This window comes from Amblyomma americanum, chromosome 8 (genome assembly GCF_052857255.1).
Source record: "Amblyomma americanum isolate KBUSLIRL-KWMA chromosome 8, ASM5285725v1, whole genome shotgun sequence".
Classification (NCBI taxonomy): domain Eukaryota; kingdom Metazoa; phylum Arthropoda; class Arachnida; order Ixodida; family Ixodidae; genus Amblyomma; species Amblyomma americanum.
In genome coordinates, this window is record NC_135504.1 from 25918581 (window position 1) to 25935705 (window position 17125).

Here is a 17125-nt window from a genome sequence, read left to right on the forward strand (position 1 = left end):
TGGGCGAGTTGGTATGCCATTTTACGACCAAAGAATACGGCTCTCCTCACCAACACGGGCTCTGCTCCCGCACCTACCTATATATAATATTCCAGCCAGCATCTGAACGATAAGTGGTAGCCGCCCCCCCCCCCCCCCCCCTCAGCTTTCTCTTAATATCGATGACACACCATTGATTTAATGGAGTTTTCGTTTGCCTTTCCGCGGTTTCTTGTACAATTCGGCAAGTCGCTAAACTTTAATTTTTTTACTTTCGCTTGTCTGGGCATTGCATATATCCTCATTTTTTATTCTTCCCTTTTTGTTTTGAACCCGGGATCCGGAGTTTCCGGGTTCGAACCCGACCGCAGCGGCAGCGTTTTTATGGAGGAAAAACGCTAAGGCGCCCGTGTGCGGTGCGATGTCAGTGCACGCTAAAGATCCCCAGGTGGTCGAAATTATCCCGGAGCCCTCCACTACGGCAACTCTTTTTTCCTTTCTTCTTTCACTACCTCCTTTCCCCCTTCCTTTAAGGCGTGGTTCTGGTGTCCGCCTATATGAGACAGATACTGCGCCATTTCTTTTCCCCCCAAACCAATTATTATTATTATTATTATTATTATTATTATTATTGTTGTTGTTGTTGTTGTTGTTGTTGTTGTTGTTGTTGTTGTTGTTGTTGTTGTTGTTGTTGTTGTTGTTGTTGTTGTTGTTGTTGTTGTTGTTGTTTAGTTGAGAGGCCAGCCTTAACTCTGTGACTACGCCTCATCTGGCATGTGTTACATTATCTGCGGAGCCCTTCGGCACCTCCACCTCTTTGGTATACTGGAAAGCTGGAGAGCTGCCACCTCGTCACGGCAAGTCATTTTGCATGCAGCTGCAGGAGAACTCTCATGGCAGCCCCCCTGTCCCTGTAGCTTCAAGTGTACCGATACGTGAGATACGCGCACCTCTCTTTTGACGCAGCGCTTCGGTGATCCGGTTGGGTCTCTTGCGTCGCAGGCGGGACCTCCGGAAGAGTGTGATCATCAGGAAGGTCGGAGGGAACACGATCAGGTTGGCCAGCACGCCGACGCCCACCTGAGGGGAAGGTGACGAAAACACAGCACTGCAGCGATTAACGGCCACAGCGCCAGACGCTGAGAGCTAGCATCGGGCGGGGCATTTGCGACCCCTGGTTGGTGAGGGAGAAGGCGTTAGAAGTGCTGAGGGACCACTCCTCGAAGGTTTGAGGAGAGCAGTCAGCATTTTGACTGAGCTTGTGAAAACTAGCAACATGGGCGACATAGAATAATGCATGTTTTTCGGTATCAGCTAAAAGGAGCTGCCAGTGATGCAATCGGACAACGCGTCATGCATGCCCCTACCACTTCGTCGCCTCGTGCAGCACTTGGCCTGTGCTCAGATGACACTGCACACGACTGATGCAGAGTCTGAACACTGCATCAATGTTGCGCAGTGTTCAGCTCAATGATGCCTAGCCCCTATGATATCATTAGAGTGCAGCGCAAAGAAAAGAACGGCACATCAGGGACGCAGAAACATAGAACAGCGGCCGTCCTGTGTTCCTGCGTTTCTGCGGTGTTCTGTGCCGTTTTTTTTGCGCTGCACTCTAATGTTTCAAGTATGAACCAACTAGCGCCAAATCAAATTTTAGCCTATGATATCAGTTACACTGACTTGACCAAGCCTGACTTGACCAAGTAAATGAGCAGGCACAAGCTGCCAGCAGCGACCTCTCGTGGTTTCTTTTTTTTGTGTGTGTGGGGTCAACCGTTCAGTTTCGATCGCTGCATACATGACGGTGGGTGACCATACTGTCTGACGAGGCCAGACTCTGTAGCGGCGAACTAGAGGGCGTAATATACCTGTTCGGGACTGAGCGAGAAGGGCCCCACGTTGACGGCTGACGCGGATGGCTTGGAGGGCACACGGCCGTACCACATGGCATTCACCAGCATGGAGAGGTATAGCAGCGCCACGCAGCATGAGACCCGCTGAACGCGCGTGAAGCGGCTCTTGGGCGGCCGCATGAACACGCTGAACCAGAGGTGGCCGTCGGCCAGGTTCTTCTGAGACTTGAGCTGGAACAGGTGGTTGAACTCGGTCGCCTCGTCCTTGCCGGCAACCGGGAGCAGTCGGTCCGTCTGTACGAGCCAGGGAGGTAAAGAGGCACGTTGACTACGAATACCGCAGCCTCATCACTATAGCAGTGTGCTGAGCTGTAGGATAGCGTCTTGTTGATTTGGATGAGCGTCTTAGCATTGTGTCGTTTTGTCGGGATAGCTGGTGCGTATCTCTTGCGCGTTGTAGCTCGTTTGTTTTGGTTTAGCCGTGCATATAGCAGCGTTGTCTATTGGTCTTCAGCACATTGTTGCGCTGGTATGAGCACTGCATTTTGTTTGAGGCGCCTTGTTGCTGCATTGATCCATTGAACACAGTTCAACACAGTTTTATTAAAGAAGTGTTGTGCCTGCTGTTTGTGGTGTGTTACTCGTCGGGCGATACCACGGCACGCGGACTCTCTCAAAGAGGGAGGTTCCCTCAGAGTTAACCCTTCATTAAACACTGATAGACCAGCAATTGTTCTTAGGAGGTTTTGATTGTTGAAGAGAGACATGTGCTCTCAGTAAAGACCTGATGATGATGACTATAGATTTTTATGGCGCAAGGGCATCTATGACCAAAGAGCGCCATGGCACAAGGTACTTTCTTTTGCTCAAGGTGGGGTCAAAACCCATTTCCCAAGCGTTTCACTCTAATTAAGCCGAGCATCAGGTAGGGGAAGCTTGTACACATTGTGTCACCGGTGGGTACCCGACGGCACTGGGGATCGAACCCCACACCTCCCGTATGCGAGGCGGATGCTCAACCACTTGGGCACCGGTGCCGTAAAGACCTTATAACCGTTACTGACATTGCCTTTTAAGCCTCAGTCCGCCAGCCAACTTTTCGACAAGAGGACTTGCGTTCTTCGGTCTGAGGCTCCCCCTAAACCCTTGTTCACTTTCTTTTGTGTTACCCATCTCATCTTCCTGCCTTGTCTTTGTATTAAATGTCACTTGGTTAGGTAAGTACGTTCGGGATTCCGTTACAATCTGTAAAAGCTGTAACCATAGCTAGGAAAATAATTCGCGGCTTACTAAACTTCAGATTACCTAAACATATCATAGGCCACACACCTACACAGCATTTTTTGCACCTGTAGGGAGCATGGAAACCGATGTCTTGTGAGTCATTCTTCCTCCTCCTCCTCATCACCATCGTCATAACCATCATCAACACCACCACCACTATCATCATCATCATCAGCCTGACTACGCCCACTGCCGGGCAAAGGCCTCTACCATGTCTCTCCAATTAACCCTTTTCCTATGCCAGCGGCGGCCACCGTATCCCCGCAGACTTCCTAATCTCATACGTCCACCTAACTTTCTGCCGCCTCCCGCTACGCTTGCCCCTCCCCCCCCCCCCTTTGTAATCCACTCCGTTACCCTTAAGGACCAGCGGTTATTTGCCTTCGCATTACATGCCCTGTCCAGGCCCATTTCTTCCTCTTGATTTCAACTAGGATGTCATTAACCCGCGTTTGTTCCCTCACCCACTCTGCCCGCTTTCGGTCTCTTAACGTCACACCTATCATCTTTCTTTCCATTGCTTCCCATCATCCTTTCCCACCACACATATATTTTCCGAAAGCGATATATAGCGCTTGCGGATCCCGATACTTGAGGCCAAAGGGCGGGGGCGCGTTTCCAATCGCGGAAGCTGGGACATGCGAGAAGAGTGTATTGTATACGTACGAGGCCGTCCTCCTTTTCGACGGCGAACCAGCGGTTGGCGATGAAGTCGTACCGGGCGTTGGTCTGCACGTCCCGCACCGATATGAAGCGCAGGTGCCAGGAGCGCATCGAGCTCTTGCCCGCGTTGTCGTGCCAGATGCGCATGTAGTTGAGTCGTCCCAGAGACCTGAGGGGTGCATCATCCACCACAACTTGATCACTACACACGGCCACCATTACAACGTATACGAGCAATGTATGTACTACTGGGGACAAAAGGCTGTGGACCAGGTGTTCGTCAAACTAAGCCAATAGCTCTGATATTGTCCGGCAGCTGTAGACCACACTTGTGCAGACGAAAGAACAAAATTTCGACTTTCACTTCCAAGAGTACGGTCTCCAGCCGTCGGGTTAAAGCAGAGCTATCGGCTTAGTTTTAGGACACGTGGCCCACAGACTTTTGTCCCCGTCTGTACCATGCTATAGGATGAGGCAACGTCGATTCCCTGCTGGGCCTGTGTGCGAAAAGCACACACAGCACTGCCTCGCGGCGGTCAGACTTGGACGACCCAAGAAAAAGCATCGATGTTTCGTTTTATTAGCCCAAGCTGACCATTCGGGAAGCCAGCGGGTGTGCCAAAAGCTTAGAACTGGGCCAAGAAAAGAAACTGCCGGATTTATTCGCGTAATGCATAGGCTATTTTGGTAGTCAAAGCGTAAATCTTTGATAATACGTTATAATTCGCCCTCCCCCTACCCCCGCCTCTAGTTTTCACGATTTTTTCTTAATATTTTTTAAAGGTGGGCTTTGGAGAGGGGGTTATTCACGAATCAACTCCAAAGCGATTAACTCGGAAAATGCCATGGCGGGAGGTGCGGCAGTAAAGCCCCACCATCCTTGTAGGCCGACAACGGCGATGATCCTTCAGGTGGATATAAAACGCAGACAACAGCGATAGGTTCCACTTTTGAAGGAGTGCTTACCGAGGCACCGTCATGACGAACGTGTCGACGGCACCTTTGCGGAATATCTTGCGCTTCTGCTCTCCGAAGGTGCGCACCTCGGTTTCATCATCATCGCCAGAGAGGATGAAGAACACCTGAGGGTAGAAGCGCCAGGGAAGTTGTTTCTTTTTTGTTCTTTCAAGTCGAGGACACGGAGGAAGACTATAAGGAGTGGAAACTCCGCCGTCTGCGGCGACCAGAAAAGGTCACAAGCCCGCGGCGCCACTATCCTGCTGGCGGCGCCTGGCGGCCTGGAAAGAAACTACTGAAATACAACGTCACGGCGTGCCCGCTGAAGCAAACAGCCGTGTCGTCTGCTTGTCGTCTGCTGCTTCTACGAGGCGCCGCAAGGCGCCGCCACTGCATGCGCCTATGTCGGCGCATACGTATAATTGTGACTTTATCTGGTCGCCTGCGCTCGCTCGCGCAGACGGGAGTTTCACCTCCTTTATAGTCTTGCTCCGTGGTCGGGGGCCATGGGCAAAGTTTTGAGGGAAGTGCTGTTCGCTCGTCTCAGTGTTGCTTACATTTGAATCCGTGCCCGCTCCTTTCTTGTCGCCCGTGAAGACGATGATTTCGTAGATGTACTTGTCCTTGACGTCGTTGTCTTGTAGTGGCAATGCTCCAAGCTGTCAGTGAAACGAATAAAAAGACAAAAGAACGTTGCTACGTAAGCGTCAGTTCCAGTGAGCTGCTTATGAGAAATGTTTCACAGTCGGAGCGAACAAGACGGGTGCTGGCGCTGAGTCAGCTATCTCAGTAAAGTGAACCTCTGGGCCAACTGGTTCATGGCTGACGTTAAAGTAATCAGCGGAAATAAGACACGGGATAAGACGTACTAGGAGCACACATACCATATTTATCATGTCTAGTCCTGAGCCTTCTTTCCGCCATGGTTCCTTCAGTATCAACTTCATAGTTCATAGTGCCAAATTCATAGGTATCATCACTTGTAATAAACATATTTTGCCCGTGGAAACGAAGCTCGACCTTTATTACGCTTTTTTTCTTCTCATATATAGGTTATCATTACTTGGTATGGGGAACTACTACTGTGTCAAATGTACAAAAACTTTTAACCCTACAGAAAAAAATGCTACGGATCATTACAGATGGTTCCTTTGACAACCCGACTCGCCCCATAGGGCAAATGTATACAATTATTCCGGTTAATAGGCTATTTGATTACAGGTTTACCTGCATTTATAAAAAAATCACGGCACGAAATGATCCTTTTTTGACCCGCATTGTTCCTCTTGTACCATATACCACACCCTATGCAACTAGAGACCATGGAATGTTTGCAATACCCAGATGCAGAGCAAACTACGGTTGTGCGATGTTAAAATATATTCTTCCGAAATGTTTGAGCACCCCTCTCTATAGCAATTTAACAAAAATGACTTCTTCTGCACTTAGGGATCTGTTCACTGACTAGGTTTTTTTTTTGTTACTGTGTTGAAATGTTTTTACCTGTCATTTCTCTTTTTTTTCTTCTGTCTCTAACAACGTATAATGACTCTCCTGTGTAACAGTCTCTGCTAATGCTGCTGACTTTTACGGGTGACGAAACTTGTCAAGCGGTCATTGCGAACCGCTTTTTTTTTCGTCACCCACGGTATTTGTACGACAAAAGCTGAAATAAACTTGACTTGACTTGACTATTAGTTCTATTCATTATGCAATGCTGGAGAGTGGGGTGGCCTTCAGTAAAACTTGTTTGGGTAGTTGGTGACGCATACGTTGGATAAAAAGGTAGCGCAAAAAAGGATGACCACAGAAGGAAGGTGTCCTTATGTGGTCGTCCTTTCGGAGCTACCTTTTTATCTAAAAAAGTGGCCCTTCAGGGCGGGGACTTTTGCTTTATAGTTTTTCTACCGATAGGACAGGTGAGGACCTATAGGTCAGCATATTCCTGCAGCAACTGCACTCGAAACACAAGTTGTCTGTCACCTTCTCGACGTCCTTCTTGTCCTCGTAGCGGGCCCAGATGAGGAGCACCACGTAGACGAGCATGGTGACCACGACCGTCATGTAGATGGTCACGTTGTCGGCAAAGCCCGCATTGGCGAACACGTACGAGAAGTCGATCGTGTTGGGCATCACGAAGAAGCCGCTGCCGAACGAGGTCAGATGGTTGCACTTGCACTTGGTCAACGCGTAGTTGGCGTTGGCCACCTGCGGCGACGACATGGCACAAACATAAGCTCGTGGAAGCTGTAGTCAAGACGAAGTTGTAGCTCAGTGCATAAATAAGTCTTAACAAATCAAGTGCAGACCATTGCGCATTAGTCGAGTTGTCTGATGTGCTTTAGTGGAAGGTTTTTTCATTCATTTATTGCACCCTTATGGCAGTAGGCCTTATGGAAAGAGGGCTTAATTGAACAAATATTGAATTAAAAGATAGAATACACGAGGGTAAACTGCAGAAACACAAATTTAGTGAAAGAAAAAATACAATAGAATGCATACAATAAAAGACATAAACCCTAATTGAATAGACTATATATTTAAACTTAAAAATAAAACAAGCATTAAAATAAAATCAGCATTAAGCCGAAAGTGAGGAATAAGGAGTACAGCTGTAAAACATATAGCTAGGACAGGTCCGCAACAACTTTTCCGGCACTGAAGCCGAAGCTACAGAGCCGGAGCACACCCTCCCTTCCTACGCAGAGGCATCGAGATAGTAGTTTCGTCTTAAAACAGCATATTGGTGGTACTCGTTCTTCGAGGCGCATTCTAGTAAAACTGCACATTTTAAACATTAGAGAGTCGCGGGAAAAACTTTTTTTCTTCAGTGAATTGCTTGGGTAACGTCCGGTTACAGGAAGCACCCCTAGATGTCGCCAGCTACATCAGCCACGGATCGAAGCAGCCGCGCATTGAGCAACGTGCCAGGCCGCCGCCTGAGGAAGAGCTATTGGAGTGACACAGTTACGGACGCTCCGCCCCTGTAGCCTTCTCTTCACTGCCAAGGAACGGGGTAGCCGAATGACGATCAATGCTGTAGGCGTGTGATTCCACCGGTGTCATGCTTATGGTACAGAAAATCAAAGAAATATGCAGTGCTTTGATATGCGGATCCCATAAGGAGTAATAATAATAATAATTGGTTTTAGGGGAAAGGAAATGGCGCAGTATCTGTCTCATATATCGTTGGACACTTGAACCACGCCGTAAGGTAAGGGATAAAGGAGGGAGTGACAGAAGATAGGAAGAAAGTGGTGCCGTAGTGGAGGGCTCCGGAATAATTCCGAACCCCTGGGGATCTTTAACGTGCACTGACATCGCACAGCACACGGGCGCCTTAGCGTTTTTCCTCCATAAAAACGCAGCCGCCGCGGTCGGGTTCGAACCCGGGAACTCCGGATCAGTAGTCGAGCGCTCTAACCACTGAGCCACCGCGGTTGGTTCATAAGGAGCGGAAATGATCAATTCTGCAGTGCTTACGAAGCAGCCTTCGGCCGACCACGTCTTGCTCTTGGAGTTGAAGAAGTAGCAGCCGGAGGTGTAGATGCGCACCGAGTAGTTTGTGCTGAACTCCCGGCTGACGTCAGACAGGGTCAGGTTGACCGGGTCGTCCATGCTGAACTCGGGGACGCTGCCGTTGGGCTGAACCAGGCCCAGGTAGAAGAAGCCCGTCCGGTTGCCGACCAGGGCGTTGTCCAGGAATATGTCGTACGTGCCTGCGTCGTGGGCGGTGCAGCAAGTCACTCGGCGCGGGGGTGCAACTACAGACTCCGCTCATTAATAATATTAATTTTTTTATCACTTTTACCCTAAATTCTGCTTACTTAGTTGCCAACTCTTAGAAAGGTCTCATTTTCCTGTTTTATAAGAGAAGAGCCATGCAGGAAAGCTTGCCATGCCTCCGACCCCTGCAGTGGGAGGTGGCAGTAATGACATCTCAAATGTATTTCAAGCCATGCTCCTATTTGCGTGCTTGCTGCGTTAAGAGGTTTGCAGAGTTAGAAAGCCCATTAGCCTGCCGTGAGTTCAGTTTCCTCTTGGGGTGACTAAGCGGCGCTGGGATGCAATTAGGCCACAGTTCCAGTGTTTCGTTGCCTCCTGTCCGCGTACTCTGATTAATACGTACAGTTTTTGCCAAAAGTAACCAGGCTATACGGCTTGCTTCTCAATCGTATAGTGAAGCTATTATGCCAGCCTTCAAGCTCCATATCTCTGTATGGTAAGCAGAGCCCTTGTCCTCACCTTCCAAGAACTCTTTATTCTCTAGGGAAGCGGTGAGGGCTCTAATTTTACAATGAGAAGCAAACCATGCAGTCCGGTTACTTTTGGCAAAGGCTGTGTGCAATTTACAGCGACCTCAGGGAACATACACTAGAATAGTGGACTCCCTGATGTGCACTTTGGCGTAATGCCATAGGGACGCTCCCGCAAGGACCCCGTTCGTCAAGGTCGGGTTTCGCGGTAGTCAGTAAAAGGAGAGCCTGCTGTGCTAACCGTTGGTGGCGCGTATGGTGGACAGGTTGACCATGAGGTCGTACGCGTTGAGCTGCGGCTTGACCCTGTGGCGGATGTAGACGAGGAACTGGGCATTCGGGTCGAGCGGCGTGATCTCGATGTTCACGGCCGAGTCCGGCTTGGGCACCACGAACTGGTGGTACACCATCTCCTCGTTCCACTTCACCTGGGGAGAGAACACTGTTGGCTCCGGGAGGCCCTGCGTGACAAGTCAGAAGGTTCCCTTTAGGAGAAATCGCTCAAATTGCGCTGCGCGCTGAACACCTACCAGATGAAGCGCTCTTCATGATATTGTAGGTACCGTCCATAAGCTAGATACCGTCAATGAGCTTCCCGATGAGAATTGATTTCGACGCTGTTCTGATGAGTGCGCGCCGAGCCTTTAGCCGAGACTCCCCAAGCTTAATGCCGGCGTCTGCAGTTTAGGCTCATTGAGGAAAACGCTGTCTCAGCAGACGCTGCATCACAGCAGCCGCGCAGCGTGCCATGGCAAACTGCCGCGCGCATTCCCTGAGATTCATTCAGGGAAATTAATCTGAAGTCTTCCACTCTGACGCTTATTACCGCAGTCCCGCGTTAACATTTTCCCGGAAATTAGTGTTCCTGTATATGCTCCCGCAGGGAGCGGAGTTACGCGAAGGTCCGCCATTTTGTTCCAAGTTGTGCGGGAAAGCAGCTCCTCGAGCGCACAGGCGCTGGGATAATGACGGGCTGGCGTTGTAGAGCAATTCGCTTCTCTTTTTGAAAAGGTTACAAACGACGCTCAATTGCGGGCACCCTTTTTTCCTTTTACTGTCTCAGTGCTCAGGATCGATGCTAAGCCCATCATACTTCGTTGAAAAAAAACGCCGAAAAATAATCTGATTTGCCGAAAATATCATATAGCATGACACAAAGATCGCGGAATGACAGCGATAGCTCGCAGTACGGACAATAATGGGGCAGAAATGCTTGGAAATGAAAAACCTGCGTGAGTTGTGCGATGAAGAGAAGTGCGGTAATGCATCTCCCTGCAGAACCACTTTGAAATACATTATTCTATAGGGTTGGGACCGCCGTTGTTACACGAAGCTTGTGAAACCACGCTGCATACGATGTGTATGCGGGCAGTCTAAAGCAATGCATACTGCACGCAAGTAAATCTAGCCAACCAAAGGCACAGATATCGCAAACTCGCGCGCTTATCTTTCACAAAATATACGTATCATTTGTTGCTCTGACTTCTAGCCCTCCATTGCATTTTTCCTATGCCATGGTCATCTTTTCAAGCCAAACACATCACGTGCCGTACTTCTTTAATATCCAAAAGTTAGAGAAGCCTGCCTTAAGTGACTGCAGCTGAATTGTGGTATACGAGTTTCCAAGGATCTCGAAAAGTGACCTCTCTTTCTGGTGCTGTTATTTAAGTGCTCGTTTTTCCCTAAGCACTATTGCGTTTTCTCTTGACCTACTTGAATTATATGCACCTTCACTGCATTCTGAAATATCTTTGTTTTGGACTGCTCCATGCTTTTCCTCAAGGAAAAATAATTATCTGAATATCCAATATTGCTTTCAAGTATTTCATACTATTTTTGTTTTCTCTCCTCCAGTGTTAGCATCCTTGTCAGTAGAACCTTAAGGGTATTCTTAACAAATAAAATAGTTAAATAGCCTAGGCAAAGCTTGTTCTCATGCAGAGATACTGGCCTCCCACTTCTGTGTAGTAGACTGGGACTAGAACAAAATTTCACATACAGTTTGCTTGTAAAACATTCTTTATTTCACAAAACAAACCATTTCTGCAAAATGCTGAAGGTGGCAGCAAAATAAGCAGACAGGCTGGCAGCGGCTGCACATGAGAAATGCTCTGTCACGTACAGCCAGGTTAGGAACAAAACCTTTGGTCACATTTTCATTTGGAACTTGTAGCGTTGCAGGAAAAATGAAGATAATTTGTTGATGGCAAACATAAGTCGCCGCATGGAGTTTGAGCGTGCCTGCTGAACAATTTATAAATTGAACTGTAATTTTTATCAGACTAGGCACATAGCCAAATGATGGTTGCAACGCCAGAGGGAGGTATGAGACTATGGAGGTTATGTGGCTAAGTGAGCCATGCAAATACGGTAAAGTTGTGCTGTTTACTCTCTAGCAGTCATTGTAACAGGCCAGCACGAAGAGCTGGAATGGATTAAAATATGAAGCAACAATTATATTGCACTTTTTGTACACCTCATGTGATATCAATCCTGCCATGTCGCAACTATCCTTCGGCCACAGAAACTGAATATACATAGGGAGAGAAATCAATTATTAATTTACGCGCGAAACCAACTGCACGAGGTAATAAGCTGTCACTAGTGTTCTATGCATCATGCCAAACAAAACACATGCAATGAAAATTTTCTGGTCTCCACCCTTTAGAGAAATATAGATGACAGAGAGGCGCATCACACTGGTCACCATTATCTCTTAAATCCTGCAGCATAGCACTCCCTCCCCCGTGGTGCACCACACGCGTAATGGCATATCTTCTACTGTGACTGTTCGCATCCCGTGAGCCTATACTACTTATCCGTTTCGCTGGCAGCTGTTGAGAGCGGCTTCATATTCTTCACAATTCAAGGAATACAGCAAATAGAAATATCAGCGCGGCACCTTGGCAGTGTAAAATATGAAAGCACGAAAAAAAGGGCCATGAGCAAGGCCTTAAAATTTTTACACTACCTTTCACTGGCTTTCTGCTCTCAAGATACAGGAAAGGAAACATGTTGTTGGGGCAGCCGAGATTTCGTTCTTATCACTGTCCATAATAACGAGACAGAAATACATGGGCCCCATGGGCTATGTGCATGTTCACCCAGTACAGTGTATGGAAAGCGAGTTTCCATATGAACGAGGCATAAATGTTTTTAAAAAGTTTGGTCCCCATAAATATTGTCTAACTCGAGTCGTCCATATTAACGGGGGTCGTATCAACAGGGCATGACTGTATACAGATCAGGTGGCAGTTAAAAGGCGCAGTACCGCATGAAATAGAAATACGGTTCTTGCAGTTTGGCGCACTGCACCCCGTCATAGTTGGAGGCTGCCGTCACTGTACACTATCAAAATTTATGCAACTGGAGCGCACGGAAAAGGCGGGAACACACCGCACCGGACGCGTCCGATCACGATGGCAGCCGAGAGGGTACTGGGGGTGGCGAGGAACCGGCGTTGCGCCTGGAAAGTCGGCTCCTCCACTTCAAAACGGAACAAACGTCGTCAGCGGGATCACGTGACAGCTGCTCGGCGAATGGCGTCAAGAGCGGCGCGAGGAAAACAGTCGCGCAACTCTGCTTCCTGCGGGAGCATATACAGGAACACTACCGCAAATAAGAAACTTGCGCCAACTATTGACCGCTGGTAGCGAACACTGCGTAATTCCACGGGGATATTGCAAACCTGCAGTCCGGAGAAAACTAGAGAGCCCCATGAGATTGCGCAAGAAGATGGCAATTATCATGGCTGATTCTTCCTTCTCGCTGCAAAATCTGACCTATAAAGAGCTTCCTGAGCTCACGCCAACTATTTCCGACGGCCGTAGAAAATCAATGGTATGCAGCGAGCATTCGAAATTCCCGCGCGGCGATCACATAGAACATAATTGGGTAGTCGTCCATTCTTTCATTGCACTGGTTGACTACGCAACGCGTTTTAGTGACCGAGAACATGCACCAGCGATAACCGCTCTTTCTTCGCCTGGGATCACCCCTCCCCTCCACCTTTCATGTAGAATGTGTGCCTCGGTAAATGCGACTACTCTGCAGAAAGCTGGCGCGAAGCTTGAAAACTCCGCTACACTTGCTGTCCAGCTGTTTACACAGACAAGTCCTCACTCAGCTTAGGTCTAGCCATTACTCATGCGCAGTGGTTGGCTGCTTCAACGACGAAGTATCGTGCGTTTAGTCCATCTGCAAGAGAAATGTTTCGGAAGAAATACTGCGTCGTATGCGTTCTCAAGACACAACAATAGCCACAGCGCTCCTCGGAACTTCGATCGAGAACGCTTTCCGTGGCTAGTGCACTTACCGTTCCGTTCTCCTTGGCTCCCTTGCGGGGCACGATGATCTCGAAGTAGTCGGTGGTGTTGCTGACGTCAACGCGGTACAGGTTCTCGTCAAGCACGACGAGCTGCAGCGTCTGCGTGTCTTCGGAGAGCACGTCCACACTGCCACCGAAGGACTGCAGGATTGAGGGCCACGACACCGCCTGCGTGTTTCGGGCAGGGCTCATTAACACCGGTCCAGGCAAGCCCGCAAGGGAGAGGCAAATCAAGACCATTTCCACAACATTATGTTCCGAAGAGCATGGACTTCGTAATCACGAAAATGTGAGTGACTGTCCAGCAAGGCGAGTTCAAAACTCTTCAGGCTTTGCGCATAGCGTAAAACGCTCTTTGGCCGGGTGGGAATGCGTTAGTATACGGGAAGAATTAAACCTCGCCTTAACGTGCCGCCACCTACATCGATGCCGAGGCGATTTTCTAGCGATAGCTATACATTACGCTAGCTTTCGAGCCTTCAGCGTGGAGGCGCTGTTGGTCGCGTGGTTGGTCACGTGTTGGTCACGTGGGTTGGTCACGCGGTACGGAGTAGCTGCTGCTGCCGGCGGCGAGGTGCACAACAGCTGCAACAGCAGTGCGCATGCGCCGTGTCAAGTGGGACGAAGATGAAGAAGGAACGCCCAGCGAAACGGAGCGGCAAAATTCTGACTGCATTTCGACTGAGCGAGTGCCACTCGGAAAGCTGTAGCTATCGCGTCACTCCAGGTGTAACCAGAGCTAAACCACAGCCAATTTTTTTAACCCTGTAATAGCGGGCGTGTCACCGGTGATAAAGAGTGTAAAAAATGAGAATAATTTTCATTTCTGCTCCCACAAATACCTGAAGCTTTAACATAGTTGCAGAAACTGTCTTCTCTAGCATCTTCAACAAAGCAAGGTAAAAGTTCCGGGGATGCTGAGAGATGAAAGAGGTGAGAGGAGAACCATGTCTTTGGCTAAAATTTAAAAACGGCTGCAGGCTCCTGCCATGCTTTCTTGTCAAGTCGGACTTTCTGAAAGTCTGGTATAGAAATGAAGCGCATAAATATTTATAACTCAAAAATTATTCAATATATATCAGTGAAAATTTGTATTCGATCATTTAGTGCATGTCTCGAAAAGGCTGCCAAATTTCGTCGCTCTACGACAAAAAAAGTTCACCTCCGAATTCCGCGTCTCAGCTTAAGAAATCCAGGAGGTTCCAAACTTTTGCCCGAACTTTTGAGTGCCTTGCCATTGCAAGGTTAGCATGCAATCGCCGACGTCGCTGCCTAGACGCTGTTTAAAGAGACTGCTTCGAATGTGTCAAGGCAGCCAACCGTGCATCTACGCACGGCGTTGCTCTAGATAATGGTGTCTCGTACCATGACGCCCAGGGTCTCGTTGCCGGCACACGTGGGTCGGCTGGCGAGCACGTCGCAGATCCCGGGAAACACGTACACGGCGTCGCCATGCTGAATGGCCCGGCCGCTCAGAGCTCCGCCGCTGAACCTGTGGCATTGAGGGGAGTTGAAGACCGTCAACAAAATTTGTACGTATAAGGGCTAGATAGTTTATGATTTCAAAAGCAGTGCTTAAAGCCTTGCTCTATCGTAGGGGGAGTCTCCTGTGATTCTAGCAAAGGTGGAAGGGGAAATGAAGAGGGAGAGAGAGAGAAAGCGACTGGCGGGCTTTTATACACATCGTTTTTTTTCCAAATGGGAGAAATCAGTTTTGAAGGTCGTTTTCTCATTTTATCTAACAGACTTTAAACAAGCGATCCTCATGCACTGCCAGCATGTTTGTTGTTCTGTATGCTCGAAGTTGAGCGGCCAGTGTTAGAGAGGAAACATTCCGACCACCACTGACAAGAAGAATAAAAAAGGATTGCTTTCTTTGGGTTCATGCAGTCCCTGCATTCCAGCTCGGGAGGTCTCAGATACCTTGTCAAGATTGATGGTGAGAGACCCCCCTAGTTTTAACAACTGTTCAGAAGGTATTGTAGAGCGAATTGTCCAATGTCCTCCTTCCGCCTCGGTATTTATATTGCCAATGCGCTTCACTACTTTCGGAGAAGACCTTGCGCATCTTGGCCATTTCGCTTACACAAGACTCCTCTTACTCGTGAAGTAGGCCTAGCTGGGCAGGACCTGTAATGTGCAGAGGAGACAACTGATTTTCTTTCGAGGTAAGCTTCACCCTCTACCCTTGATAGTCATCATCATCAGCCTAACTACACCCACTGCATACCGGTCTTCTAGTTCAGTCTTTCGCTCACTCTTTAGAAGAAAGATTCATTAGCGCAATAGTCGTTTATTTCGTTCTTCGTGACCAGCAGACAGTACATCGAATAAGAATCCCCGCGACGAAGCATATATGTAGTTGAACTAAACAACCTGCTCGATCGGCGTCGATCCGCCAACAGGCAAAAGCGATGATACGTAAGCAGCTGACGCCAGTGACTGTAAGATGAAAAAGCTCTGCACTTCCCTGAGACCTGTATCAGACACGCTTATGCCACCGCGGGGCACAGTGACAGTGGCGGTTGAAGAAGGATACACTCACATGGATATAGTGAGGCCGAGCCCGCTGGGGGCGCGGAACTCTAGCGGCTTCTCTCCCACCACGATGTTCCGCAGGATGGCCAGCACAAGATCGATGGTCAGCTCCACCATGGTGCCGATCTGGCGCTCGGCCTGCATCATCCGCACACACACTCCCTCTCACTCACATCACGTGCGCGTGGTTTAGGGTGTTCATGTCAGCCCCCATTTGAGCATTCCACGAACTTGCCCAGCAATACTGGACAAAAGCAGTTTTGAACGGGAAAGAGTTTACGAGCGCCGTTTTTTCATATATTGTAAGATTTCACTATATATCAACCAAAATATGCGCAGATATCCCGTCGGCAGGCATGAATTTTTTTTGCTATTGGCGTTTTTGCTATCGTCAAAAGCGTACCCTAATTGGTTTTCTATGGCAGTCTTAACTGCTCGATGTGAGTGATGGAAACCACTCTAAAAGTGGAACCACTCTGAAGATTGGCCCATTACCTTCAATATTTCTTGACCAGTGCCTTACAGTTTTCCAATATTCAAAATTGTTCTCCGAAAATGTTGGACATGCATTACATGGCGTCCGGAAAGGCATCTGTGAATTACCTGCATCTTCTCCTTGAGGACGACTGCTCTCGCCAGGGCGACATCCATGGGGACCGTTCCGTCGAAGAGGTTTTCTGAAAAGCCAGACCCCGTCCTGACGGATTAACTGCCTAACGCACGTGGTTTTAAAACAAAGGACCTAATCGACGGCAGTAGGTACGCCTTGTTTAAGAGCAATTAAAAACGGACGGTCTCAAAATTGAGAAGAAAGGAAATGAATAGGCATTTCGGAGCCCGCACAGGTCCCTTGTTTACAATGAAAGCGGAGGCCCTCGCCGCACCAGGTTTCAGCCGGCCAAATAAATTTTAAATAAACTTGGAAAGGGAACAATATAAGCGTAGAATAACGTCTGAGTGGGAAATATTTTAAAGCTCATTTCATCTCCAAACTCTTCCTTCGACATTATGTACAGTCTTTGTCATAAATATACAGTCCGAGGGGTTTGCTTCTAAGCCGCGTAGCGGGGGGCTCTTGAGCATGCTTGGTAGTTCCAAGCTTGGGAGGGTTGAGGACTTAAGTTCCTCCCGCCTTCGTGAGATTAGGGTCCCTGAGCATGCAAGAGGAGCCACGCTGCAGGGCTCAGAAGCAGACCCCTTGGGCTGTATACATTTGACAAAGACTGTACCTTTTGGCGCATATTCAGTGCCGCAAAACACAAACACCT

General features: G+C 48.6%; 1 protein-coding gene across 1 annotated transcript in view; it reads right to left on the minus strand.

The window, feature by feature from the left end:
- Positions 1 to 17125, minus strand: part of LOC144101177 (polycystin-1-like) — a 72258-nt gene that overhangs the window by 12827 nt on the left and 42306 nt on the right. The window contains exons 26-37 of the mRNA XM_077634228.1: positions 16461 to 16534; positions 15865 to 15995; positions 14685 to 14811; positions 13308 to 13487; positions 9234 to 9453; positions 8220 to 8455; positions 6720 to 6944; positions 5294 to 5395; positions 4746 to 4861; positions 3783 to 3948; positions 1848 to 2126; positions 930 to 1059 (exon numbers count right to left, since the gene is read on the minus strand). Coding sequence (XP_077490354.1) covers positions 930 to 1059; positions 1848 to 2126; positions 3783 to 3948; positions 4746 to 4861; positions 5294 to 5395; positions 6720 to 6944; positions 8220 to 8455; positions 9234 to 9453; positions 13308 to 13487; positions 14685 to 14811; positions 15865 to 15995; positions 16461 to 16534 — 1986 coding nt within the window. The remainder of the gene's footprint in view (positions 1 to 929; positions 1060 to 1847; positions 2127 to 3782; positions 3949 to 4745; positions 4862 to 5293; positions 5396 to 6719; positions 6945 to 8219; positions 8456 to 9233; positions 9454 to 13307; positions 13488 to 14684; positions 14812 to 15864; positions 15996 to 16460; positions 16535 to 17125) is intronic.